Raw genomic sequence first — 26,336 nt, forward strand, 5'->3', positions numbered from 1 at the left:
TAGCGAATAGTGAAAACAATGAATCAGAGTTTCAAGAGGTTTTTTTTTGAGTTAGAAGCGATCCATCCAGGAACGCCCAGGAAAAAGGGTCGTTTCCTACTTATGTTATTTCATTTGAAAGAAATGTGATTTTAAGCTTTATTTTCAGTGGTGAACCCTTAAAAATGTTCAGGGAGGGAGAGAGCCTTACGATAGCGAGGCTTTCAGCTGCCAGTACTGCAGTCTGCAGTTGGAGTGGCCTTTCTGCGACCCCCGATTCAACTCTCAGTTACGCTCGGAATCCGTCTGATCCATGGTCTGCATTAGAAAACGCAGAAGATCCGCCTCTGAGGCCACTGCTAAGACGTGCTTGCCCAGGCACGGGTCCGGGATTCCGTGTTTGTTTTCTGCTCGAGCCGTCATTTCAACCCAAAGCGGGGAGGGATATGGCGCTCGAAGTGCACCCCGAGGCAGAGCCATGGAACCATTCGAAGTCTACATTTCCCTATCTCTGTAACCATTGGACGATACCATTGTTGTGCAGAGGGGAGAGTAGAAGGCTGCCGTCGGAGACGCCCGGTTCCTTCTCAGGCATGTTTCCTTCTGGCAAATACCAGTGGAAACGAGTCCAAGGGCGCCCTTGGGCGACAGGAGCCCCCAGCTTATTAAGGGGGCGGAACCATTTAAATCTGTTTAGGGCTTTAAGCAACATAGAGATAGCAAAGAGTTGACTCCCAGCCTTTTGGTTTGACAATCTCCTTTTACGCTCCTCGAGAGGTAAAAATCTCGGCGGGTCTGTGTGGAAAGAGCCGAAGCGCCGTCTTGCATTCGACTGGGTGGTTGGAAGAGACCATTTTTGCTGAAGGAGAGCATATCCACGCACGCACCCCATGTCTGTCTTTGTTTTAACACAGTCGTGGGATGGTTTCGGTTGGTTGACAGTAGAATCCTCTGCATGTCTACTCAGGTTGTAAGTCATGCTGAGTTCGTGCAAGTGGGCATAGGATTGCAGCTGCAGACACGCAAAGCTTGCGTGGTGAGTCCGAGCCCGTCCATCCTGAATAGTGAACCCCTGTGCAACTGCTCCACTGGCCGTCTCTGTCTCTTGACAGCTTTTGGTGTGTGAATTCTTGCACCGGAATCCGAAGAAGAGCTGTCCTGGATCAGGCCAAAGAGCCGTCTCATCTAGCATCTTCTGCTCACAGCAAACCAACCAGATGGCGTTGAGAAGCCCGCACATAGGACCCCCTGAGCACACAACCCTTCTCACTTGTGATTCCTGCCAACTGCCATTCATAGAATCCTAGAATTGGAAGGGACCACAAGGGTCATCTCGTCCAACCCCTTGCAATGCTGGAATCTTTTGCCCAACGTGGGGCTCAAACCCACAACACTGAGATTAAGAGTCTCACGCTGTACCAAGTGAGAGAGACCTACTGCTTCTCAGTAGCAGCCCACCTGGGGCGGCAGAGCCACCCTCCTAACTAACATGGACATTGCAGAAGCTCATCTGGATCATGGTGGGGTTGGGACAGGGTGGTGGTGGAGTCAGGACCGTGCAGACACAGTGGCCGGGGTGGTGTGGTGTTGTGGGGTGCAGATTTGCTATGCTCATGTGTCAACAACACAGCCCTACCGAAGAAGAGCCCTGCTGGATCAGGCGAATGGCCCATCTAGTGCAGTATCCTGTTTTCACAGTGGCCAGCCAGATGCACATGGGAGGCCTGTAAGTGGGATCTGAGCACAACAGCATTCTTCCTTCCTCCAGTTTCCAGCAATTGATATCCAGAAGCATGCTACTCTTCTGAACCTTTTCTAGCTCTTCAGTGTCTCTCGTAAGGTGCGCTGACCAGAAATTTACAGTCTTCCAAGTGTGCTTGTACCACAAATTTGTACTAGCAGCTGTATTTATTTCATCAGTAAAGACTGAAAACAGGACAGTTTCTTAAAGTCTTTTTAATAGAGTTGCTGTTAAGCCAGTATCTATACGTCTCACCCTCATTTGGAGTTCATAATAAACATGGGTGGGGGCAGCTGTCCCCCGCCCCCAATCAATATAAATCAATACAAATCTGAGGTTCTGTCCCCCTCCCAACGAAAGCCTGCCCCCTAACAAAAATCCTGGCTGCGACCATGATAATAAACAGTGGTTTATAGCAATTTGAAATATGGGGAGAATGTGTGGGGCTAAATTGCAGGGAACTTGGAGATTACTTACCACCTAACTCCATCTCATTCCAACTGATTGCTAACTGGATATGCAAGAGTTTCCACTCTGCCTCAGCCTGCAGAAATGGATGTGATACTGGTCTACATTGCAGGATTGTTGTAAACTATTGTCTATCTCAGCATGCCTTCTTATAGCCGCAATATAGGGGAAATAATATTTGACAGTTTACTTCTCCCTTCCTGTCCTGGTGCAAAAAACATTGGCAGAGCACTTTTTTAGATTAAAATAAAAAATAAAAATCTCAAGTTTTCCTCACATAGGAAGATCTGAGTGAGAAGGAGTATGAAAACTGTCTTCTCTAGTGTGTTAGGTAAAACTATAATAGTCCTGAATTTTCCAGTTGTCTCCTCTGAGCAGTTGCTACTTTTAGTCCTCTGAGAATTCCTTTCCCAGTGGTGTCAGATGTAACCAGGAAGTTCTGTCTGTAGTAGGCAATGGAATTGCCAATTTATATATGTACAGTATTGTCTATAGCTGGGAATTGCCTAATGTTGTACATGCTGGAGTAGCTGTATGGAGCCCCCTGGCGTTCAAATTTGTCAAGCACAGGATACTGTGAAAATACTTTCTAAATTGGAGCTGCCTTCCTCAGATGTTTTGGACTACAAGAGATAAGCAGCAAAATCCTGAAAATCTTACATTCTACTTATGTAATTAGTTATTCTGTCACAAATAATTGTCATTTCTTTCTTTCTTGCATTGCTGATGGTGAGAGGTGGGAATTGCAAGTTGAAGTTGTATTGCAGCAGAAAATATTAGCTACAGTGCATGACCAGAACAAGAGTCAAGGCAGAGCCAGAATTAAATGAAAAGACCACTTCCGATACATTTCCTAAAAAAATAAAATCATATACTTAATAAGAGGCTTACATTCCTTGCATACCCTTGTAAATCTTGCTCATTTTCTGCCAGCGTTCTGCTTTTCAGTACTTCCTCATATTTTTTTTCTATTTATGGTAAACCAGAAGGGTTTCCCCCCCTACATACCACTGAAGGCACCAGTTTGCTTCAAACTGTTCAGAAATTTGAATATTCTGTCCAGTGGTTCAAAAGAAATTATTCAGAAATACCTCAAGCAACAGAAAGACTGAGCTGTGAAAAAATCACAGTGCATCCTCGGTGTGCGTTCTGCTTTGACCATTACTTCAGAACGGCAAGTCCAGTTTCAGACTGACAGGTCTCAGTACGATGGAGGAGCAGAGCTATACAGCCACCTCTGTGGTTAACCTGGTGGATGCGTTTGAGAAACTCAGGTACAATAAATCTTCTCTCTCTCTCCCCCGCACCCCTGGAGATGTTATAAGAGAGATCAGTTTTTTAAAGAGCAGAAATTGTGTAAGGACCGTTTCAAGTAGCATGGTAAAAAAAACAACTGCTATGATTTTGCTGTTTATTTAATTCTGATAATCCTTTGGCAACCAAATTGCTAAATTCCCCTGATTCCTGCCTCTGGCAGAGAATGTGCCTGAGTCATGGACACTGCAAAGCTCATTCAGAGTCACTCCCAGAGACATCAGTGCCAATCCAAATTGTCACCTGGGAATGTGGTCTGCAGCCACAGACCATACTGGGAAGTGTAATGAGGAATTTGCAGTCATACAAGCAGCTTTGCCTTTGCCGTGTCCCACAGAGACAATCATCTAGGGCTAAGAAGAAAATTCAGACTTTGTGGACTTCAGGGTAAAAAGCAGTATTGTGTCAGATGCTAAAAACTATTTAGTTGTAACAGGCTGTCCCAGCAGGATCCGTTTACTGGTGGAGAAGCATCTTTTTCTTCTCATTATTTTTAAAATCTGTTTTAGCTGTTTCATTTTCATTGTTGTATACAACCACTACGCCGTTGTTGTGATGCTTAGCTGTTTAAAAAATATTCCTAATTGATAATAATAAATAAATAATGGGGTGGCTAGCTTGTTTGGCTACATTTGTGAGATCAGGATGCTGGTCTAGGTGGGCTATGGGCCTGATCCAACAGTCTCTTATTCTATTCTTATGTTTCCCCCCCACCCATCGTCTCTGACCATTGGGCATGCTGGCTGGGGATGACTGAATCCAACAATATCTGGAGGGCAACAGGTTCCCCATCCCTGTTTTAAAAGGTCATTTAAACCGTTGTAGATAGTGTTGCAATCCGTGCATAATTCTGACACGTTGCTGAAGTGTGGAAGCTTTGCCCGTAAGAAGCAGAAATCAATGTGGGTGGGTGTTACTCTTTATTTTCTCATAAGTAATACAAGTTTACTGTAAGCTGCAGAGGAGCGCTCTCCTTCCGTAGCCCAATCTGCTTCAGTGCTGGCCACAGAGTGAGCAAAGCCATTTCCTCTGCCAGGAAACCTCAGTGTTCCCTGTCTTCTTTGCCAGCTCAGACACTCACCTAAATGGAATTCTATGAGCTTGTTTGTGCAGGATGTTGTGGGTGAAGGTACCCTGGGCTCAAGCCATGGAGGGTTTCAGACGTGACAAGCAGCACTTCAGATTTAACCTGGACATGTATTGGTAACCAGCACAGCTATTCTGATAGTGGAGTAATATGTCCACACACCAGTGTTTCTGGGAGCACTTTTGCTCCTGCATTCTGCACCAACCTGAAGTTTCCAGAGGCCCTTCAAAGGCAGCTGTATGCAGAACATATTATACAGTAACCATTGCATGTGTCACTGTAGATAACTCTGATCTACTGATTAAATTGGTGCTCATTTTTGGCCGCAGCTGTTCGCTGGGCATCCAGAGTGGTAGCCTGATCAAAAAAAAGCCCCCCCCATTTGCCAAGTTTTCCTGCACTCTGACAGTTCTGCTATACATTCATCCATTGCTAACATGATATTTCAGTGCTAAATAGGGAAATCGGAACACAGGTTTGTACAAAATGAAGAAGGGGCATTTTCTAGTAAAACCAAAACAAATTAAGAACCAACAGAAAACTGCAGGGGGATTTGACCCCATTGCTCTCAAGAGCCCTGGCACTCTGCAGTAGCTCAGAGAAGGAAGGGATTTCCACGTAAACCCTTGAAATGCTGCATCCCTTCTCCTGCTGATAAATCCAGTGGCTGGACTCTGCGCTATTTGTCAGATGAAGAGATATCAGCCTGATTTATATTTTAATGGATTTGGATTTTATGAAGACTGCCATCTGGTTGTCTTTTTGCAGCATCCTAAGTCCAGATGTGGCTTTGCACTTTTTTTTAAAGTTGGCATCCTTCTTTTCTATTATACCTCAGCATTAGAATTACATTGCAAAGTGGCATGATTTCATCATGCAAATATGAGAATACACACACACCATGCAAAGGACTACGAAACAAAAGCATATGTGAACGCCCCTTGTGAAATAGTCCTGAGAGTTGATGGGAGTCACACCCTGACTTCACTGAGCCTCCTTTCCATCTTCCTGGCTTCACATAGCTTACAGTTGTAGGAAGTAGGAAGGGCCGGGGAAGCTCACTGGTATGGCATATGCTTTGCTTGCAGAGATTCCAGGTTCAGTCCTTGGCATCTTCAGGTAGGGCTGGGAAGAACTCCTGCCTGAAACGCTGGAGAGCGGCTTCCAGTCAGTGTCAGCAACACTGAGCTAGATGGACCAATGGCCTGACTTGGCAAAGGGGCAGCCCTGCTCTCCTGCCACTGTTTTGTTGCCTGATCTCAGTGCAACGCTTCCTTCCCTTCTGTGTCTCCCTCTCCTCATGTGTCAAATGAAACAGGGGAAATTATGCTTCACTGTGTTTGTTGCTGTGCTTCCCTAGCACACTGTGAAGCTGCTGTTCCTGTTTATTAGTAGACACAGACCGAGGAGACTATATTCTCCCTCTCAATCTGTGTCTCACAAAGGAGCAGTCAAAAGCTGGAACAGAAGCAGAATTGTTTGTGGATGGCCTTGATTGCATGGAAAGGTTCAGGGATAGAAATGGCTTTGGCGTTTCCGGCGGGCTTCACTGCTTTCTTGGACATGACGTACCCACTGCCTCTCTTGCTTCCAGTTCTTTGGCTTCATTATACCAGTCACACCCTACAGTTTGACTGTCATCTTCATTTTCTAAGCGCTTGACCTAGTGGAACTCTTAAGGGCTGAATTTGTAAAGTAGAACCCTTGAAACTCCCAAGACGAAATGGTCAAATGCTCCGGAGCTGCATTTGCCTGGGAGCTTCTTTCTTCCAAGCTAAACTGAACAACAGGAGAAGTTTCTCTGAGACAAGGTGCTGATGGCGGCGGGGAGAGGGAATATTCCTGTTATGTACTGAAGTTCTCACCCTGGGCCAGCAGGGGGATACAGTAGATAGTTTTCACTCAGGTCCACATATGCAAATAAGGGATTGAAAGTGACGTTCAGTGATTGGATAGTTACAGAAAGTGGTTACTGTTGTGTGGTAGTGGAGCTCTATATAAGCAGGCTGGCTGAACCCTTCGGTTCAGATCTGTTCTGGCCTGTGAATAAACAAGAGCTGTTGAAGAATTGCTGTGTCGTCTGATATGTTCACCCACAACTTAACAATTCCTGTGGTGTTTTTATAGGCCCTAAGCAATTTGGAATATGCCAGTGGGAAGAGGACTACCTTTTTTAATGTATGTGTATGATATTACTGTGATATTTTCTTCAAAGTGTAAAAAACCTCCCAAGCACAAACTTCATTCAATCACAAGTGAATCATAGAATTGTAGTGTTAGAAGGGTCCTCAAGAGTCATCTAGTCTAATCCTTTGCAATGTAGGAATCTTTTGCCCAATGCAACCCTCAAATTAAGTACCTCATGCTCCATCAACTGAGCTATCAAGGGGAAACTGAAGGAAGCTTACACCTTAAAGAAGCCCATATTTCCATAGACAGAAGACTAGAAAAGAGGAGCTTATTCCCTCAGTTATTTAATATGTACCTGTACTTCTTTTGTATTCAAGCACACATACTTCTCCGTCAGCAACCACTCTAGGTTGCCAGGCATCTTGCCTTGAGAAGTGCCTCTAAAATCTCTTGGGTCCATGTTCTTGAGTATACACCCTGAAATTAAATCGCCACAATATATTACACCCGCAGCGTATCTGCTTTTAGCACTGTTGTCATCTCCTGGCAACTATCGCCCTTTTCATATCTTCTCAACACTTCTATGGGATGTGCAGAGGGAAGGGTGGCTTTTGCCCATTGGCCTCACTCCCTGACCTCCCGTGTTCAGGGGAGAAATTCCAAAAAGCACCTCTGTGCAATGACAGCTGTAAAGGCACATAGGTTTTTCAGTTAAGCTGCCACCCTAAAGGTGCAGAGTTCCCACTGTGCAACAAAACCATCATCCCTGCAAAGGCTCATTTCAGGCTTTCTGCTGAATGTGTGACGGCAGGAGGATTAGGGCAGCAGGCAGAATCTGCCTTCTTCTCTGGCCCCACGACATGCGCTGTGGTCTCTGGGTGGGGAACATGCAAACACTCTACCAGCTCCTTCCCTTAACTTGCCCATTCCCTATGTCAGCCCAGAGGGTGTTGTCCCTTTAGCAAGACTGCTGCCTCTGGTTTTAATCTTGAGCTGTGGCTTGTTTTGGAAAGGCAAAACATTGCTTCGGAAGAGGAAATAAAAGCTGACTTTTGGATACATGAGGAAGCTTAATGACGGCTGATTGTGGAACAGAAAAAAGGATGTAGCCCTCAGTAGCTACTCTCAATGTAAATGCGAAAGAGACTTCCTCAGCCCTGCTCTAGGGCTTGTGTATCATACATTTTAAAGCACATCCCTTCCCCACTGCAAGGATCCTAGGAATTGTAGCTTTTAAGGGCCTTGGCAAAAAGCTCTGTGAGGGGTAAATTACAGTTCTCGGGATTATTTATTTATTTGATTTATAGCCCAACTTTTTATCCAAGGAGCTTCGGGTGGCATGCGTGGTTCTCTCCCTCTTCATTTACTCCACACAACAACCCTCTGAGGTAGGTTAGGTAGAGAAGCAGTGACTGGCTCAAAGTCACCCAGTGAGCTTCATGGCTGTGTGGAGGTTTGAACCCTGGGCTCCCAAGTCCTTCTCTGGCACTCCTGGTGTTTCCAAAGCTTGGGTTTCCAACTGTTGCTGGACTACAACTCCCATCATCCCTTGCCAGTAGGACCAGTGGTTGGGGTGATGGGAGTTGTAGTCCAACAACAGCTGGAGACCCAAGTTTGAGAAACACAGTTCTAAGCACTACATCATGCCCCTTAATGTGCAGGTACATAGCTTTCATATGATGTTTTGGTCTACAAGAGGCATAAGCAGTTCTATGAAAGATAAGACAGGCAAACTGTTTGGTTTTTGTAGCTTCTCATGGGCCAATGAATTGGTGTCCAGTGGAACACTATTCACATATGTAGGCATGATGGATGCAATGGATGCAAAGCCTTTGTGTATCCATTATGCATCCATGCCGATTGTGTTATTTGCAGGGTTGCAATGTTTATCAACTGATTAGTGATTTAGGCTGCAGTCCTATTACCCACTTACCTGGGAAAGCGAACTCAACAGGACTTACTTTCTGGTGTAGGGTTGCACTGTTAAAGATTTTTGTAGGTACCAAAAAATAAAAATAAAAAAATGCCCTAGATTAACTGGGTGCAGATTTTTGAAAATAAATGATGAAATCCAATGTCACATGGGTGGACTTCTGCTTATGTTGTGGGATGTCCTCTTTCTGACCTCCTGCCTGCAGCTTGCAGCCCTAAAAATCTGTTCTGATGCATTCTCCAACCATCTGAAGCAAATTTTGTGAGTGCATGTCAGCTGCAGGAGAAGGGGAGGAAAGGAATGGCCTGTTTGCACAAGAAGAAGCCTGTTCCACTGGTAGGCAGATCTTACCCATTATTTAAGAAAGAAAAACTCTGCAGATAGCAAGCACTTCTCCTTTTCTCTCAGGTATGATAGTATGCCTCTTCTAAGTTGATGCCTGCTGTGACACATGCATGCATTATCCAAAAACCAAACAAACGAAAAACCACCCCAAAGACAGCATTAAAAATGTTTGCAATCAGTGCAATAATCAATGAATCAACTCAAACTCATACAATTAATTTCTTTGATGGAGTGACTTGCAATCTTAGTTATTCAGCTACAATTGCTGATGCTGTTGTGTAACTAAGGACGGAGAGCTTTTGTTGCTGTCTCAGAAGTCCCTGTTCCAAAGGGCCCAAACAGATCATGATGTGGATGTGGGAGGCTAGAGATCTGATCTCGTGGTTGTTGTTGTTTTTTGCTTAATCTTTTATTTTAGTTCTGTTTTCTGGATGTAAATTAACCCACACCCCACCCCCAGCTACTGGTTAGGTGGGAAGGAGGAAATAGGCAGTCACGATACAGCTGCCTGTATTTAGATGTGGGTAAAACTGTCAATCCTAGTTTGTTTCAGTTTCTCATTTTTCCAAACTAAAGTTCAGTTCCCCACATTTTTACAAAAAAGTCCTCATGAGAACTCGCCAGCATTTCAGTGTTAATTTCTCTTTTTTGAAAGGCAATTTTGCCTCCCACGTACATTTTAACACAGTGTATTTTCCCTATTATTTACATTTCCCCTACTATAGTGTGATTTTGAATGTTATTTTCAGTGATATGAACATTTCCTGCCCCTTAGTGCTGGAGAACAGCACTGTAAAACTCAGAGAGGTGCAAATATTGATGGTTTGGTCCCCATGTTTCCTCTGAATGTTTTGCTTTTGCTTTGGATCTCACCACACAGACTCCTTGGCTGTGCACTGTGTTTTGCAGAAGTGGGCTGAATAATGTCATTCTAAAACTGCTTGTCTTTTCTGTGGCTAGAGCTTGCCCGAGTCCCAGCAAGGAGCAGATCCTTCCTCAGTCTGGGCCCTGCTTGAGAGCACCAAATCTCATGGTGTCCTACCTGCTTCCACCTGCGACTAGCAGAAGAGCTATGAGTGAAGCCAATCAAATGCCTGTACCGCACAGCCAAATGCCCTGCTGTGCAGAATCAGCGATGGAGCCACGAGAGGCTCCCAGAGGGCTCACAGTCAAGTGTCTCAGCTCTTTCCGTGGCAAGATCAGTGCAGGCAACTGGAGGATTCCACAAGATGCAGACTTCCAGGCAAGCCTCAGGACCGACTCCAGCAGCAGCAAAAACCAGGTCATTAACCACCAGATTACTGTTGTTGTTGTTGTTACAGATCACGTAGAGTAGGGCCAATGTTCTGGGCAACTGGTGTTGTCAGGCAAGGCATGTCTAGAGTGAGGAATCATCTCTTTGTTATCAAAAGTAGACTTAGGAAACGGCATGTCTATCAGCCCAACCCCACTCTGCTGTTCCTAGGTGTGTGCCCAACGAGGCAGTTGCAGCAACAGAGAGGCCCCACCCACAACCGAAGCTGATGTATCTCCCCAAGCAGGTGCAGACTTTGTCTACGCATAACCGTTTTCTGCTCCTTCTGCTCCAGTTCTCTTCTGGTCCTGGCAGAGAGTGGAGCACGAGAAGTGGGGGCAGGAGGAGGAGGTGTGGCAGCCAGAGGTGCTGTATTGTGCCCAAGATTGGGGAGGGGGGACGTGGTGCATCGTGTGTGTGACATGTCATGAACGCGGTGCATGCATGATATTGCATCGTCAGGAGAAGGCTGATCTTGGAGCCCAGCACAGCACAATTCCTCTCTCGAGCTCAGGAGGAGCCAGCCACTGAACCATGCTGGCCTCCTCTGCCCTCTCAATATTGAGGGGTCTCGGCCCCCTGCAAGCAGATATTGAGGAGGCCAAAGACACCTCCACCCCTGGGGGTGGGCACACCCTCGACTCTACACCTGCCTGACTTATCTTTCCCTCCTCCTGCACCTGTTTTTCTTTTTTAATGCTTTTTATTGGTTTTTCATTTCAAACAAACAAAATACAGTAATATTCAACAATCATCTACCCACTTCCTTACCCAACACTCTGCCGAGCACTTACTTCCCTCCCTCCCTTCAACAGGTTTTCTTATTTCAGTCTCCTTTCCACAGTTTCTTGTTTTATCCAGTCCACGTCGTAAGATTTATTTCAGTCCTGCTAGTGTCTTCAGGTTTCTACAGTTATTATTTATATAACCCATAAATTTACTCCAATCTCTTTGGAATTTTGTTTCCTCCTGGTTTCGGATCCTGTGGGTCAGTTTTGCTAGTTCCGCGTAATCCATCATTCTCGTCTGCCACTCCTCCACTGTTGGTAATTCCTGTACTTTCCATTTTTGGGCTAACAAAGTTCTAGCAACAGTCGTAGCGTACATAAATAACCTTTGGTCTGCTTTTTCTATTTTCTCTCCCATCAAGCCTAGCAAAAAAGCTTCCGGCTTTTTTGGGAAAGTATATTTGAACATCTTTTTCAATTTGTTATAAATCAATTCCCAGGATAGTTTTATTTTCTCACATGTCCACCACATGTGGTAAAAATCTCCATCCTTCTCTTTACATTTCCAACATACTTTACAGCTCATCCTATACATTTTTGCCAATTTAACAGGTGTTAAGTACCATCGGTACATCATTTTCATCATATTCTCTTTTAAGGTGGTACATGCTGTGAATTTGAAACTGGATATAGTGTGGGCTGGATATAGTATGGGACGTGAGTAAAGCGGTAATGAGAGGTTTTCTGATACAGAAAAATAGCTTCCAAAAAAAAAGGGGGAAGAAAGAGCGAGAAAGAAAGAAAGAAAGAAAGAAAGAAAGAAAGAAAGAGGAAATCCTGACTCGTCTCATGAAAAATGAGAAAAAAATTTCAGTAAAACCTAAAGATGAACAAATAAAACAAACAAACGAAAAGGAGCATCACTCAGTGATAAAGGACTTGCTGTGCATGCAGAAGGTCCCAGTTTCGGCCCTTGGCATCTCCAGATCGGACTGAAAATGTCCCTTATCTCTCATCCTGGAGAGCCACTGGCTGTCACTGTAAACAATACTGACCTAGATAGACCCATGGCAGGACCCTGTATGAGGCAGCTTTCTATGTTCCTATGTATATTCATAATTGTGTACACACACAAACACAGCCTTAGTTAGAGAACCCAGCCCTACTAATCTGCAGTGCCCCCACTGACAGGAGAGCAGGATCTACTCCATTGGGCTCATGCTTAATGCTCCCCATGATCAAACAGTTTCTCTTTATACACACAGGAGCCAGAAGAGAAAAAAATAGCGTTGGAGCTCCTGCAAACAGAGCAGGCCTATGTCAGCCGCCTTCACCTTCTGGATCAGGTTGGTTTGTTACAGACGACAACAGATTTATGTGCTTCTGATTGACGCACGATTGCGCATGCATGCACAGGTTGGCACTGAATCCGGAAGTATCCCTAAAATGTCACTGAAAGAGTGGAATGGGGGCTAGACAGATTGCTTTACACGGGTTCCGCTGATGCGTGCAGGGGGTCCAGAATGTAACCCCAGTGCAAAATGAGGATTGCCTGTAGTTTACTTGACAGGGGGTGCTGGGTAATGGTGTTTTTGTTTCCTGAAATGGGGTTGGTAGACTAAATAAGTTTGGGAACCTCTGCTCTAGAGGGACAGGTGAAGGGAAAGTTCACTTTGGGAAATTGTTCATATTAAAATAAAAGTGCATGAAAAAGCTGGTGAATTTTCAGGAGGACTTATTTTGTGTGTGTGTGTGTGTGTGTGTGCGTGTGTGTGTGTGTGTGTAAAATAAATAAATAAGTAAGTAAATCACAAGCTGATGCAGAAATGTGGGCGACTGAACTTAAGGCTGGAAAAACGAGCAACCGAGAAAAACCAAAACTGACAGCTTTGTCCATCCCTGTGTTCCAGGTGTTTTTCTCAGAGCTGCTGAAGGAAGCCAGGAGTGGAAGAACATTCCCAGAAGAGGTGGTGAAAATGATATTCTCCAACATCTCATCCATTTACCAGTTCCATGCTCAGTTTTTCTTGCCAGAGCTGCAGAAACGTATGGAGAAGTGGTGAGTTATGGCAGCCACAGGCCTTTCCCCACTGCATTCCTGGAAAGGGAAGTGAGGGGGGGGGGTGAAGGTTTATGCAACTGAAAGCAACTGTTGTATTATTTGAAGTCTAGAATCTGAAAAGATACTGTACAAGAGGTCTGTGGAAGTGTCACTTTGAGTTAAAACCTTAATTCTTTGTCCCACCATGAAATAGATCTCTATTATGCCATCTGACAAAGGACTAATCTTGGTGTGAAACAATAGATATTACATACTTCCTTTGTCTGCAGAGGGCACTTTGGCAAACATTTGCCTTTATAGAACAAAGACTTGCAATTATATGATCAAGGGCAATGCGGAAATATCTTAGATAAATAAGAACTAAATCAGCAGTACTTCTCGCATGTATCTGTTTGTCTTCCTGTGATGGGAGGACGTACGAGGACAATCATTTCATTTCCTAGCTTTTTACTTTTTTACTGAAGATGTTAATAAACAGAGACAGCCAGCATTGTTTGTGCTGTGATGTATTGTTAAAACTGTGTAGAAGCTGGGCAACATCCAGCAGGGACTCCTGCAAATGTCACAAACCAGTGCCAGCGATGCTTGGGCATTGCAATCGAGACCAGGGATAGAGGCAGGCAGGCAGTTCCCAAAGCATCTTCCCTGGACCGTTTTGGCTGCCTTTCTAGAGATGCCAACAGCAAACCTGTTCTCTTGGCTTCTGCCTGCAGGAATTCCAATCCCAGGATTGGGGACATCATCCAGAAGGTAGCCCCTTTCCTGAAGATGTATAGCGAATACGTGAAGAACTTTGACAAGGCAGTTGAGCTGATCACCACGTGGTCCGAAAAGTCCTTGCCATTCCAGGAACTCATCTCAAGCATTCAGGTGAAAATTCTTTTGCTATTCTTTCATAAAATGTTTATACTGCTTGTTTGGGGTAGGGGAACACATTGAAGTGGTTTACAAAAATAACGAAAGAACGTCATTCTCATTTAAAAAACAATTTGAAACCTTCAAAACATAATTAAAATCAATGCTAAGCCAGAAAGAAACCCTGATAAAAATGAATGTCAAAATTCTACATATCTGGGAAGGCTCCCCTGAACAAAAATGTTTTTATTTTTATTATTTTATTTTATTTTAAATTTTTATTAAGCATATACATATAAGAAAAATGTTTTTAGCAGGCTCTGACAAGAACAGTGAAGGCACTTACCTGATGTCAATAGGCAGGGAGTTTGGAAGTGTGGGTTCTAAAAGATTAATTCCTTACAAACGCAGAATGAGTATTATGTGATACCTGTAGTAGTGCCAGTTCTGCAGATTGGAGCAGTCAAGAGGGCATATATGGAGTCAGATGATCTTCCATGTAAACTGGTCTCAAGCTGTTAATACGAAAAGTAACACCTTGAACTTGGTCTTGTAGAAAGGGTCTCAGAGCTTATTGCACAGTAACCTTTTTTTAAACTCAGGGTAGCTTCTATCAGGGAGGCCATCCACACCATGGCTGTGTACATGTATATATATAGCATGGAACGTAGGTATTTTCTTCTCCTTGAGAAAATACTGGAAGGACACTGCCTTCTCCATCCAGACTAGCCTTTCTTCACTCATTTTGCCTAGCCTGGTGACTAATGTCTTCTACACCAATCTTTAGCCAGCTGCTCTCAGCTGGGATAATAGGCTCTGTAGTTCTTTCTGTGCTTCTTGGTGGGCCCTGTACCCCAGGTCTCAAAAGATTGCATTGGTCCCGTGTCTTACTTCTTCCTGAGACACTGGACTCCTTCTGCTGCAGTGGCTGGGAATTTCTTGCTTCCACAGGACCTCAAACATTCCATATCTGTGCTGTAGAAAGACTTGAACCAAAGCATGAAATTTCTTCCATCTGTTATACCACCAAGACATGATAGATAAGCCTTCACCCAGCTGGTGCCCTCCAGATGTTTGGCTTACAACTCCCATCAGCCTCAACCAGCCCAGGGGCTGATGGGAGGTGTAGTCCAAAACATTTGGAGAGCACTGTGTTGGTGAAGGTTGTGGTAGATGGTCATCTTGGTTTGTGAAGTGGTGAGGCCAGCCAAGTATCTGTAGTTTAATGTTTATACACTCATGTCTATGATGGCTTCTACTTTCTCTTTCTGCTACTGTTACTATCCTGAGCAGAGACGGGAGATCTCAGCCAACTTAACCTTGCAGCATCATATGCTGGAGCCAGTACAGAGAATCCCTAGATATGAACTCCTTCTGAAGGATTACATACGAAAGCTACCTCCAGAGGCACCGGACAGGGAGGATGCAGAGAGTAAGAGCTCCATTCGGTCCATTCTGTGATGTGGGCAAAGAAGAAAGTTGACAGAGGAGTTGTTTTGTTGGGGGAGACTGTCCTTTAGCAGTGACACACATGTACCTGCTAGTTGAGTGATTCTAAGGCTTTCATACCAGGGTTGATTTGAAATTCCCCTGCTAGGCTTGTGCCTCCCTTCTCCTGCTCAGTGCCATGCAACTGTTAGAACCTTGGGAAAGTGTTGGAGATCGGGCAATAAGCTTACTGCATGCATTCCATTCAGGTCTGGACTTCTGTTGCTTTAAGAACTACAAAGATAGAAGGTCCATCAATGTGTCACTGACGTCATTGTTTTGAAAACTCCCTGCACCTCCTAAATATGATCCTGGTTCACCTATATCTTTTTTATTAAATTTAAATGTACGTATGCATATATACATGTAATTACTTTTACATTCCCTTTATATATGTAAGCAAGGAGAACAATCATCCAGTTAATTCATACATCATATATCAAAAGGGGCTGGTGATATTTATGCAATCAATTCAATTCAATATTCAAAAACCTGATCACACCTATTGGTTACCCAGGATCGCTCCATCTTCATATTTCCTTCTTTAGATTAATTCTTATCACATATTAAAATACCAGTCCATGGCACCAATGTAATTTTATCATGGGGGCTGCGGGCACAAGGGGAAATACTCAAAGGTGCACAGAGCGCCCCTCCAGTGCTGCCATAGCAAGGAATACAGGTGTGCAAATGGGTTGTGTGAGAGAGCCTTGAGAGTTTAATGTTTCTCTGGTGTTTTTGCAGAAGCTCTGGAAATGATTTTCACTGCAGCCAAACACTCCAATGCTGCCATTGCAGAAATGGTGAGTGCACTGACCTCATGTGAGTGACTCCTTGCAGCCAGAGACCTTTGCAACGGAGCTGTTTGGTCCCTGTCTTGTTCATCTTAATTCTGATGGTCCTGCAGGAACGACTCCAGAACCTTTGGGAGGTGTATCACAGGCTGGGGCTTGAAGACGACATTGTGGACCCTTCCAACGAGCTGATAAAAGAGGGACCCATTCAGAAAATCTCATTCCGGCACAACAACACAACGGAGAAATACCTGTTCTTGGTAAGAGATTAATCAGCTTGGGGGATGGCGGGAAGGGAAGATAGCAATACATTGCTGTTGGGCATCTGTGTTCTTTTGCACAACTCAGAGAAGTTGTGCTGCTATTTGGATAAAAGATATATATATATATATATATGAGAGTTTGGGAAGATATGCAAGGTTCCCTACAGTGTATAGGGAAGGGCAAATAATAAGAGCCTTGGATCTGATTCCCTACAAAGAAAGGCTTAAAACTCCTGAGACTTTTTCATTTGGACAAAGGTGACTGAGACTGTGACAGAGTCTTATAAAGGCTGTGGTCTTATGCATATCCACATGGGAGTAAACCTCACTGGATACAATGAGACTTGCTTACTGAGTGTAAGCATGCACTGGATTGCACTGAAAATTATGTGCAGTGTGGAGAAAATAGATTGAGAAGTTTCTCTCCCTCTCTCCTCAAGCTAGAACCTAGGAAGATAGTCAGCCAATGAAACTGATTGGCATGGAAGCACTTCTTCACCCAAATAATTTTTGGAATTTGCTGCCTCAAGATGTGGTGTTGGACGTTAGCTCAGATGAGCTGAAAAGGGAATGAGACAAATTCATGGAAGATAATTTACCCAGTGGCCACTAGTTGTGGGCACGGTGGCTATTTGAAACATCTAGGCTTAGAGGCAATATGTTCATGAATACCATCTGCTGGGGTGGCAACAGCAGAGCAGGGCTATTGCCCTCCTGCCTCTGAAGTGCATAATCCAAATGATAATTGTATTCTGATTTTCAAGCAAGCAGGGAGAATGAGAAGTGTGCCAGTAATAAATTGCAACCCCCCCCCCTGCAGTAGTCAAGTACCTCATTAGCCGATGGAAGTTGGTGTCCAGAACATCTGGAGGACATTTAAAGGCTGGCATAGCACTAAGTGATACATGCACTGGGTTCTTTCTTGACCCATTGGTGGCAACAATTCCTTCTTCCCTTGTCTGGAATGGTTCATATTCTGAAGTCTCTAGTCTTCAGAGGGAAAGATTAACTGAGACAAACCATTACAGTGGTACCTCGGGTTACATACACTTCAGGTTACAGACGCTTCAGGTTACAGACTCCGCTAACCCAGAAATATTACCTCGGGTTAAGAACTTTGCTTCAGGATGAGAACAGAAATGGTGCTCTGGTGGTGGGGCGGCAGCGGGAGGCCCCATTAGCTAAAGTGGTGCTTCAAGTTAAGAACAGTTTCAGGTTAAGAACAGACCTCCGGAATGAATTAAGTACTTAACCCGAGGTACCACTGTATTGTATTGACTGGTTCATTTGACATTTGCTCTCTTCTTTTGGCCCTTCTTTGTTCAGACTTGATGTGCCCCCCTCCCACCAAGGCTTTATCCTTTCCCATCTCTTGTCTCTCTCAGTTCAATAACTTGCTGCTGTACTGTGTGCCAAAAGTCATCCAAGTGGGCGCAGCGTTTCAGGTGCACAGCCGGATCGATGTGGAGGGCATGAAGGTCAGAGAATTTCATTGCAGGTTATTCCCTTTAATTATACTCGTGGGGTGGGGGGTGGCCCTGCCCCATATTTTTCCACAGGATGGCCACATCTGGAGAAACATAAAACAAAAATATAACAAGCAGAGCAGGAAGCAGAGGACCCCCCCTGAAATATGCATATGTAGGGGAACAACTGATAAGGGGAGGAATGCAATGTGGTGCTAAAGAGATCACAGTCTCAGTGCAAGCATTTCTGCTTGCTTGAAGGAACAATATTCCTTCTGTTCTTCCTACACCCTGTTCTGGGGGTTCTCCTGAACCCCCCTCAGCCAATTTGGGGGTGTTTGTGTGTGCAGGGAGGAAAGCCCCCTTGTGATAGCAGAAGTCTTTGAGTGGGCTTTCACCTGCAGGAACAGCTAGCTGAATCTGGCCCATATATTTATAAATGCTACGCAAGGAAGGGTATGGCATATATCTGACCATATTGGGACTTTAAATATTTGCATGCTTCAGGTGAGCTGTCCCCATTCCCCCTCCCTGCCAAACTTTTGCATGTGGATTGGTTCAGGTGTTTGCTTGCTGCTCTCTTCCCTTTGATTTATTGATTACCGTATTTTTTGCTCTGTAAGATGCACCAGACCATAAGACACACCTAGTTTTTGGAGGAGGGAAACAAGAAAAAAAATATTCTGAATCCCAGAAGCCAGAGCAGCAAGAGGGATCACTGCGCAGTGAAAGCAGCGATTCCTCTTGCTGTTCTGGCTTCTGGGATAGCTGTGCAGCGTGCATTTGCTCCATAAGATGCACACACATTTCCCCTTCCTTTTTAGGAGGGAAAAAGTGAGTCTTATAGAGCAAAAAATACGGTATTTACTTAGTCAGTTTGTAGCCCACCCCTTCAACTTCCAAAAATTACCAGGACAGCTCATGGAACAAAGCATGAAAAAATAAAATTCACTGTTTGGGTGTTAAAATATCCAACACTTGCATTACTCAGAGCAGACTGACTGAAATCCCGTTACTTAAGTGAGAGGTGCAGACCCCTTGAAAGACCTGTTACTAAAGTCCATTGATCTCAGTGGTATGGATGTAAATTGAATATGACAGCAGTGGAAGCCATCAGAGAAACAGCAGCAACAACTTTTTGCCCACATCAGTACTAATTATTTTGCTTATCTGGACTTGCAGGTTCGGGAGCTGAATGATGTGCAGTTTCCTTATGCTTTCCTTGTATCAGGGAAGCAACGAACTCTAGAACTGCAAACCAGGTAACTGGCATAAGAATTTTGTCTTTTCTGATTCTCACGCAGAACGATGAGGACAACTCTTCTCTAACAGGTGACTTCTCTTTCTATGCAGGTCCCAGGAAGAGATGAATGATTGGATAAAGGTAACCCATGCTTCTACCCTTTACCCTATGTCAAGGTCCTGCCCCGTGAGAAAGGCAAAGTGTTTGCCCTTTTTAACAAAATCAATGAAATTGTAAATGTTTATTACAATAACTTGCTGGGAGGAAAAACGTATGTAACGTTTGGTATGGGCATAGGGAGGAGGGGGAGAGTTTAGCACCCCTTGACTGCCAGCTCCCCACTCCCATACTTCAGAAGTGAGTGGGGCAGATGTGGCTTCAACCTGCTACTTTCATGTGTGGCTTGAGCCTCAGAGCTTTATTTCAACTTCTGCTTTTCTTCTCCAGGCCTTTGAGTCTGCCATTGACAAGAAAGAGAAAAGCAGTGGGACCTTCAAGGTGGCGATCCAAGGGCCGGATTCCAAGATGCAAGATTTAACTGTAATCCTCCTGACTGTACTCACTCACTGAATTATAGAATCATAGAACTGTAGAGGTGTCCAACACTGTGCAATGCAGGAACCCACAGCTAAAGAATCCCTGGGAGATGGCTATCCAAAACCTTCTGTGAAGGACAGTCCACTACTCTCTGAGGCGGTCCATTCCACTTCTCTATTCCTCCTCATGTCTCCACCTCACTTCTAAAAGCATTTCCTGTATTACCGTATTTTAATTATTTCACAAAATGTATAGATCACTTAATAGAACAGCTAAGCAGCTTGCTTTATGCAGTCTTTTTTTAAAAAAAAATACAAATAAAGCACACACAAAATTACACGAAAATTGTAAGATAAAATGGGTAATATTAAAACACTTTTGTCAAAAATGACATGCTAAAATGACATGCCTAGGTAGGCTTGCTGGAATAAAAAAGTTTTGAGCCAGTGCTAAAAGCAGTACATGCCTGCCTAATAGGAAGGCCATGAGTGAACATTCTGAAATCTGCAACAGGGAAATGGAAAGCGTATTGGAGGACAAGACAGATGAGTGGAATGTGCAAGAAAGAGGTACCTAACAAGGCTCTGGCAATGGTACTAAGGAATATGGAAGAGGCTTCATACTTGTCCATGTCCTGGACCTTGTGAGCTGTAGCCATAATTGCCTTCATTGCCAGAGAGTCCATCTCAGTGGTTCTTTGATTCCAACCCCCTTCACACAGTGCATAGATTAATTGTAGAATTCGCTCCCACAAGACGTAGTGATGTCCCCCAACCTGGATTGCTTTAAAAGAAGATTAGACAAATTCCTGGAGGATAAGTCCTATCAACGACTACTAGCCACAATGGCTCTGTTCTACCTCCACTGTAGGAGGCGATATATCCCTAAATACTAGTTGCTGGGAATCATAAGTTGCCGAAAGCACTGTTGCACTCAGGTTCTGCTTGTGGCAGGGGCATTAGGTTGGATTTTGCTTCAGACAGCAGATCTACCCCTGCCATTATGCTGTTGCCAGCCCTGCTGACATTGACTTGCAGGCTTCTCAAAGAACCTAGTTGGCCACTGGGAGAACAGGATACTGGATTAGATCGCCCTTTGATCATATCCACCAGGGTATATCTTCATGTTCTTATGGTCTGCTTTACCCCCAGCATTGCCAGTTTGATGAGCTGGGCAAGCGGGCTCCTCAGTGGATCAGGGACAAGCTGGTGACCATGTGCATGCGTTGCAAGGGCCCTTTCAATGCGATCACACGCAGAAGGCACCACTGCCGGGCCTGCGGCTATGTGAGTACACCTCCTCCGAGTTCCTTTGGGTAGGGCAGCCACATGGGCGGGCCTTGGGACTCCATGTTGGTTTAGGGCCAGTCCAGAGAACTGATCCCAAGAGCGACCATGCTTGGTCCAGCCGCATCTGGGTGCCGGTGGTGGTGGGGACAGATGCTGAACTCTTCCAGTTCTATGTTCAGTTTTGGTTCAGGTCTTGTTTAAAGAAGAATGGGGGTTTCCTCTGTGAATCTACGCTGCAGCAACCCTTTGGTTCCTCTCCTGGAGGCAGGTGGTGTGTGGCCGGTGCTCCGAGTACAAGGCCGAATTGCAATACGACAAGAGCGGGCCCAAGCGTGTCTGCGTGGAGTGCTACATCTTCCTGACAGGGCATTTGTTGCCCGACGAGCGGCAGGCAAGGCATAAAGGCATCTTGGAGGTGAGGAGGAAGCAGAGCTGAGACGTCTCCATCCTCTCTGTCTCAGTTAATTGCCTGCCCCATTTCCTGCCTTTCCTCCACTTCAGCCATGGCTTGGTCACCTGTGCTGGATTTCCTCCTTTCAGTCCATTCAGGTTCTTCAAATTAGGCAAGTAAAGTAAGTAGGGGGTGATGCTTACACCAAACGGAATGGGACAAAGCACTGGAGTATCCTGGCAAATAATAGCTCCCTACAAGCATCTGCTCATTGCGCCCTACATATTTACTGCCGGAAATAGTGATGGAACCTGGTTGCCACAGAAAAGGTGTGAAGTGGAGCTGAAAGACAGGGGACAAGGGAGTGAGAGGGACTCTGTCCATGGTACTGAAGATTGAAAAACCAATAGACTAGACCTGCAGCCCCTATTATGTTGACACAAGGCACTGAAGGTTTTCTTGGTATTATTTATTTATTGCATTTATAGCCCACCTTTTAATCCCTGGAGCTCAGTGTGGCTTACGTAGTTCTCCCTCTCCTCCTTTATTCCCCACAACAAGCCTGTGAGGGAGGTTAGGCTGAGAGGGAGTGTTATAGACTGGCTGGATGCAGAAGAGTGGTGGGAGTCACCAGTCAGGAAAACACCCCTTCCCCAGGGAACCCCCAGAGGAAGAAGGCTCAGAGACAGGGGATTAGTGGTCAGAGGGAGACTCGGAGGAGGAGGTGTCAGCAGCAGGAGAGGTGACAGGATTTAGGGAATGTGAAGAAGCCAAGGCCGAGAGCAGTTCACACTTTTGTGCTGAAGCATAGGCTGGAGGGAGGGTGGCCAAGAGGCAGAGAAGAGAGAGGCTGCAACCAGCTCCCCTTCCCACTTGTCTCCTAGAACGCTCATAGAAACGAAATGGGCAGAGCAGAGGGTGGTTGTGCGCAGACGCAGCCTGAGACTGTGGGGGAAAGACCCTGGAGAGGAGGAGTCCTAGTGGGCACACGGAAGGTGGGGACCTTCAGTCCCTCCAAGTGCTTCATCAGGGCAAGGCCTCCTAGAAAGAGTTGCTGAGACCACTAGGCCTGAGCTGTGGTTGTTTCCTTGAATAAAGAGTTTACTTCACTGGTCCAGGGTGAGTTATTGCTTTGTTGATGACCTACGCCTGACTCCAGCCCTGACAGGTAGTGCCTGGCCCAAGGTCACCCAGTGAGCTTCATGGCTAAGTGGGGACTCAAACCCTCGTCTCCCAGGTCCTAATCCAACACTCTAATCACTGCACCATCCTTACATTCTGACCCAGAAAGGAGTGAAAACAGTCATTCTCCCTGCCTGTTTTATCCAGCGGTGCAACCAGGACCAGGGTGGAATTTACACACATATAAAAAACACTGTGAAAATGCTTTTCTAAAAAAATGTTTTGAAAAACACATTGAATTTTGCATAGCTCACTATACCACCTAGTGTCAGATTTGTATATTGCACTTTACACCACATCTAAAACATTTTATCTGCAGCTGTGTTGCTGAGTCCCAGAACTGTTTGCTGTGTTCCATTCTGTAGATCACAATCTATAGACACAGGAGCCAGTAGGAGCCTCTAGGCTAAAGAGCATTAAGGGAATGGTGTGGTGTTTTTGTTTAATTGGCAGAAAGAGTCTGCAGAAATATCGGGGCAGAGCCTGATGTGCAGTTTCCTGCAGCTGTTGGATAAGAACGGAAAGGGGAGCATGCGTGGCTGGTTTGTGATCCCACGAGATGACCCTCTTGTGCTGTACATTTATGCTGCACCCCAGGTATGTGTGGGCTTATTGAGAATTTGTTCTTGTGTGGAAGCTCAGATGGTTCACAACAGGCGTGGCTAACCTTTGGCCTTTCAGATGTTGCCAAACTACAACTCCCATCATCCCTGGCCATTGGTCATGCGGGCTGCATCTGATGGGAGTGGGAGTCCAAGGACACCTGGAGGGGCCACACTGGTTCTCCGTACCTTGAGGGTACTTACTGTATTTTTTGCTCTATAGGACGCACTTTTCCCCCTTCAAAAATGAAGGGGAAATGTGTGTGCGTCCTATGGAGCGAAGACACCATAGCCCCGCGACCCTCTCCCGGCTGGAGAGGTGACTCGCGGCTATGGCAGGAGCCTCAATAGCTGTGCGTCACCTCTCCAGCTGGGAGAGCACACGCGGGGCTAAAGAAGCCATAGCCCCGCGACCCTCTCCCGGCTGGAGAGGTGACGCGCGGCTATGGCAGGAGCCTCTCCGCTGCGCCTTTCCGCTGCTCCCTGACCTGCTCTTTGGGGCTGGTGGTGGGCTTCCCCCCGCCAGCCCCAAAGAGCAGGTCGAAAGGAACCTGAAGCCTGGAGAGCGAGAGGGGTCAGTGCACACCGACCCCTCTCGCTCTCCAGGCTTCCAAGGTAGCCGCCTGAACGCACCTTAAACGGCACCTTGTTTTAGAGCGGGAAAACAAGAGGGGGAAAATTCTCCCCCTCTATGCGCAGCGCCTCCTGCCGCTTCGCTGAAGGGGCACTGGGCAGAGAGGGGGAGATTTTTTTTTTCTTGTTCTCCCCCCTCTAAAACAAAGTGCGTCCTATTGTCCGGTGCATCCTATGGTGCGAAAAATACAGTAATTGCCAAGATATCCCAAGCTGCTGTTCTGAGTGCTCAGTACACAGGCCCACCATAAACAGGAGCAGAGGCTCCCAGCTCTTCCTCTGGCAGTTCCTGTTGGGAGAAACCTTGAGTGCAAAAATGGCTAGAGAGGAAAGGCTTAAGCAACTGCATCCCCTGCTATTTCTCTGCTTAAATTACAGCGGCCTCTTGAGGCTGCCTTTGGTAAAAACCAAGAAATAACTACATTAGTGAGAAGATACATGCAGCTGCATGCCATGAATAGTTTTAGTCCTTAAACATTGCAAAACCAGCTCACGTTGAAAATGATCCCCTTGTTAAACAGGGAGCAACTCTGGATTGGTTTTGTGGAGTCAGTTTGGAACATCTGGAATTGCTTCCTTTTGAGCCTCTCGTCCCCCCTCTCTTCCCACTTGCCTCCCAGGACGTCAAGGCTCACACTTCCATCCCCCTGCTGGGCTACCAAGTCAAAGAGATGCCCCAGAGCGACCCCCGTCACATCTTCCAACTGGTGCAGTCCAAGCAGGTCTATATGTTGGTGGCAGAGACGGAGGAGCTGAAGCAGCGGTGGATGAAGGCCATTACACACTCGGCTCGTGGGGAAGAGGAGGAAGACTCGTTTGATGAGCTGGAATGACTGGAGCCTTGCTGAGAGGCTTGTTGCATATCTTGAGCCGCCATTTCAACATCTGCAAAATGAAAACAGTATTTGGATTCTTTTGAAAACTATTTTTTCAGCTGTAACTTTCCAACCAGTTTTGTAAGTCACAGTATTTCTGCCTAGCTCAGATTTCCCTAGTTTGCTTATGAGCCTGTCATGTGGAATTGTGTCAAAAGCATCACTCAAGCCACACACAGTACGTTGTTAGAACTGGAGACTTGCCAATGTTTGCAGATGTGTCTTCCCATTCACATGCTCACCCACACAGCCAAACATTGCTGCAAATGGGGTTTCCTATATGCACCTAGACTCCCACTAATTCCCTATAACCTGGCCAGCAAAACTAACATCTTCCTAAGGATGCTGCCCCTGTACCTCTTTATGCTGCAGAATCTAGATGCTCCTTTCCATCCCCACCACAAAAAGAACAGCAGTCTCACCTGCAGATGCACTAAGAAAGCTTCCATTAGGATGATGGGGGAATGGGGACAGTGAGAGAAGCTTAGACTCCCTCGACTTGTGTCTACCAGCAAATGTAGGTGAGTTCTTTGGCCCATAAGAACAGAATTGCATAAGAAGAGCCCTGTCTTGTCCAAAACTCATCTAGCCCAGCATCCTGTTCTCACAGTGACCAACCAGTCTCCCCCTCCTGCTGCAACCTGCTCCCCTCCAGTCTCCCAAAACACACACAGAATTGAAGAGGGCGGAGCAATGAGCCTTAAGCTGCTTGGGAAGGAATTGGGAGAGGAGCCTTAGAGAGTGGTCCTCACAACTGCCTCACTGAGGCAAGACCTACTGGGATGGGTTGCTGGGACCACTAGGGCTGAGCTGTTTTGTTTCTTTGAATAAAGAGTTAACTTCACTCACACCAGTGTTTTTTATTGCTGACCTGCTTCTCACGCCGGCTCCTGACAGACTGGAGCTACAACATGAAAAACCCAGTAATAAACTAGACATTTCTTGGGGCATGCCATACCCAGAGCAGTGCCCCATCTGAGGAATGCAGACAGGGCAGTCCTTTATGTCACCTGGTCCCAAATTGTTTAAGGCTTTAACTCAAGGCTCGATTAGCATATTGGAAGTCAGTGCAGCTTCCTCAGTGGGGTACCACAGTCAACAATCTAGCCTCTGCTTTTTGTACTGGCTGCAGCTTCTGGGTTGAGCCTCACAGAGAGTGCATTGTAGTCTTCTTCTTTGGCAAGTAAGATTGTCTTCCATAAACATGGTCTTAACAGTGAGTCCATAAGTGACTGTGGAGGCCAATTCTGGATCCACACGTCCTTCCACAATGGGGACATAGGTTTCCAGGTGGGAGTTGATCACGGTGAGGGTTTGCCAAGTGTGCCTTCCTCTTAGCACGTTTCTCCTTTTTGTCCTGAGATTGAGCATCTTCAAAGCCCATGCCACCTTTGGTAAAGGCTGTTCTCCCAATGCCAAGACCACAGTGGCCAAGCTATCTTTGTCCAGGAACTGTAGCTGTCTTACCAACCAAAGTGGGTAAAAGTCACTCCAAGTCATCATGGTTGCCTGTGCCTCAAGTAACAAAGACAGATCCAGGAGCACCTGCAGATTCAGTTAATTTGCCCTCAGCCAGCTCACCGCAGCACACAGACACTGGTCCACAGCCTGCACAGCTCCTCCAGATTCATATGTTG

The 26,336-nt window shown here is 45.7% G+C and overlaps 1 protein-coding gene across 2 annotated transcripts; it reads left to right on the forward strand.

Moving 5' to 3' along the window:
* Window positions 1-137: 137 nt before the first annotated feature.
* FGD2 (FYVE, RhoGEF and PH domain containing 2) lies at window positions 138-25,549 on the forward strand. 2 transcript variants are annotated; one of them, XM_081195220.1, is made up of 17 exons: window positions 138-1,015; window positions 2,923-3,462; window positions 9,958-10,279; window positions 12,285-12,365; window positions 12,930-13,078; window positions 13,795-13,951; window positions 15,230-15,368; window positions 16,169-16,227; window positions 16,332-16,478; window positions 17,867-17,959; window positions 19,130-19,209; window positions 19,301-19,331; window positions 19,638-19,730; window positions 20,879-21,013; window positions 21,285-21,431; window positions 23,043-23,186; window positions 24,445-25,549. In XM_081195220.1, the coding sequence occupies exons 2-17, from the start codon at window positions 3,398-3,400 to the stop codon at window positions 24,655-24,657; spliced, it is 2,055 nt and encodes a 684-aa protein (XP_081051346.1). In that variant the 5' UTR covers window positions 138-1,015; window positions 2,923-3,397; the 3' UTR covers window positions 24,658-25,549. The 2 variants fall into 2 exon arrangements, with proteins under 2 accessions (XP_081051346.1, XP_081051347.1); XM_081195221.1 differs by lacking the exons at window positions 138-1,015; window positions 2,923-3,462 and adding an exon at window positions 8,893-9,060.
* The last annotated feature ends 787 nt before the right edge of the window (window positions 25,550-26,336 follow it).

Source organism: Podarcis bocagei (assembly GCF_964188305.1).
Source record: "Podarcis bocagei genome assembly, chromosome: 5".
NCBI lineage: Eukaryota > Metazoa > Chordata > Lepidosauria > Squamata > Lacertidae > Podarcis > Podarcis bocagei.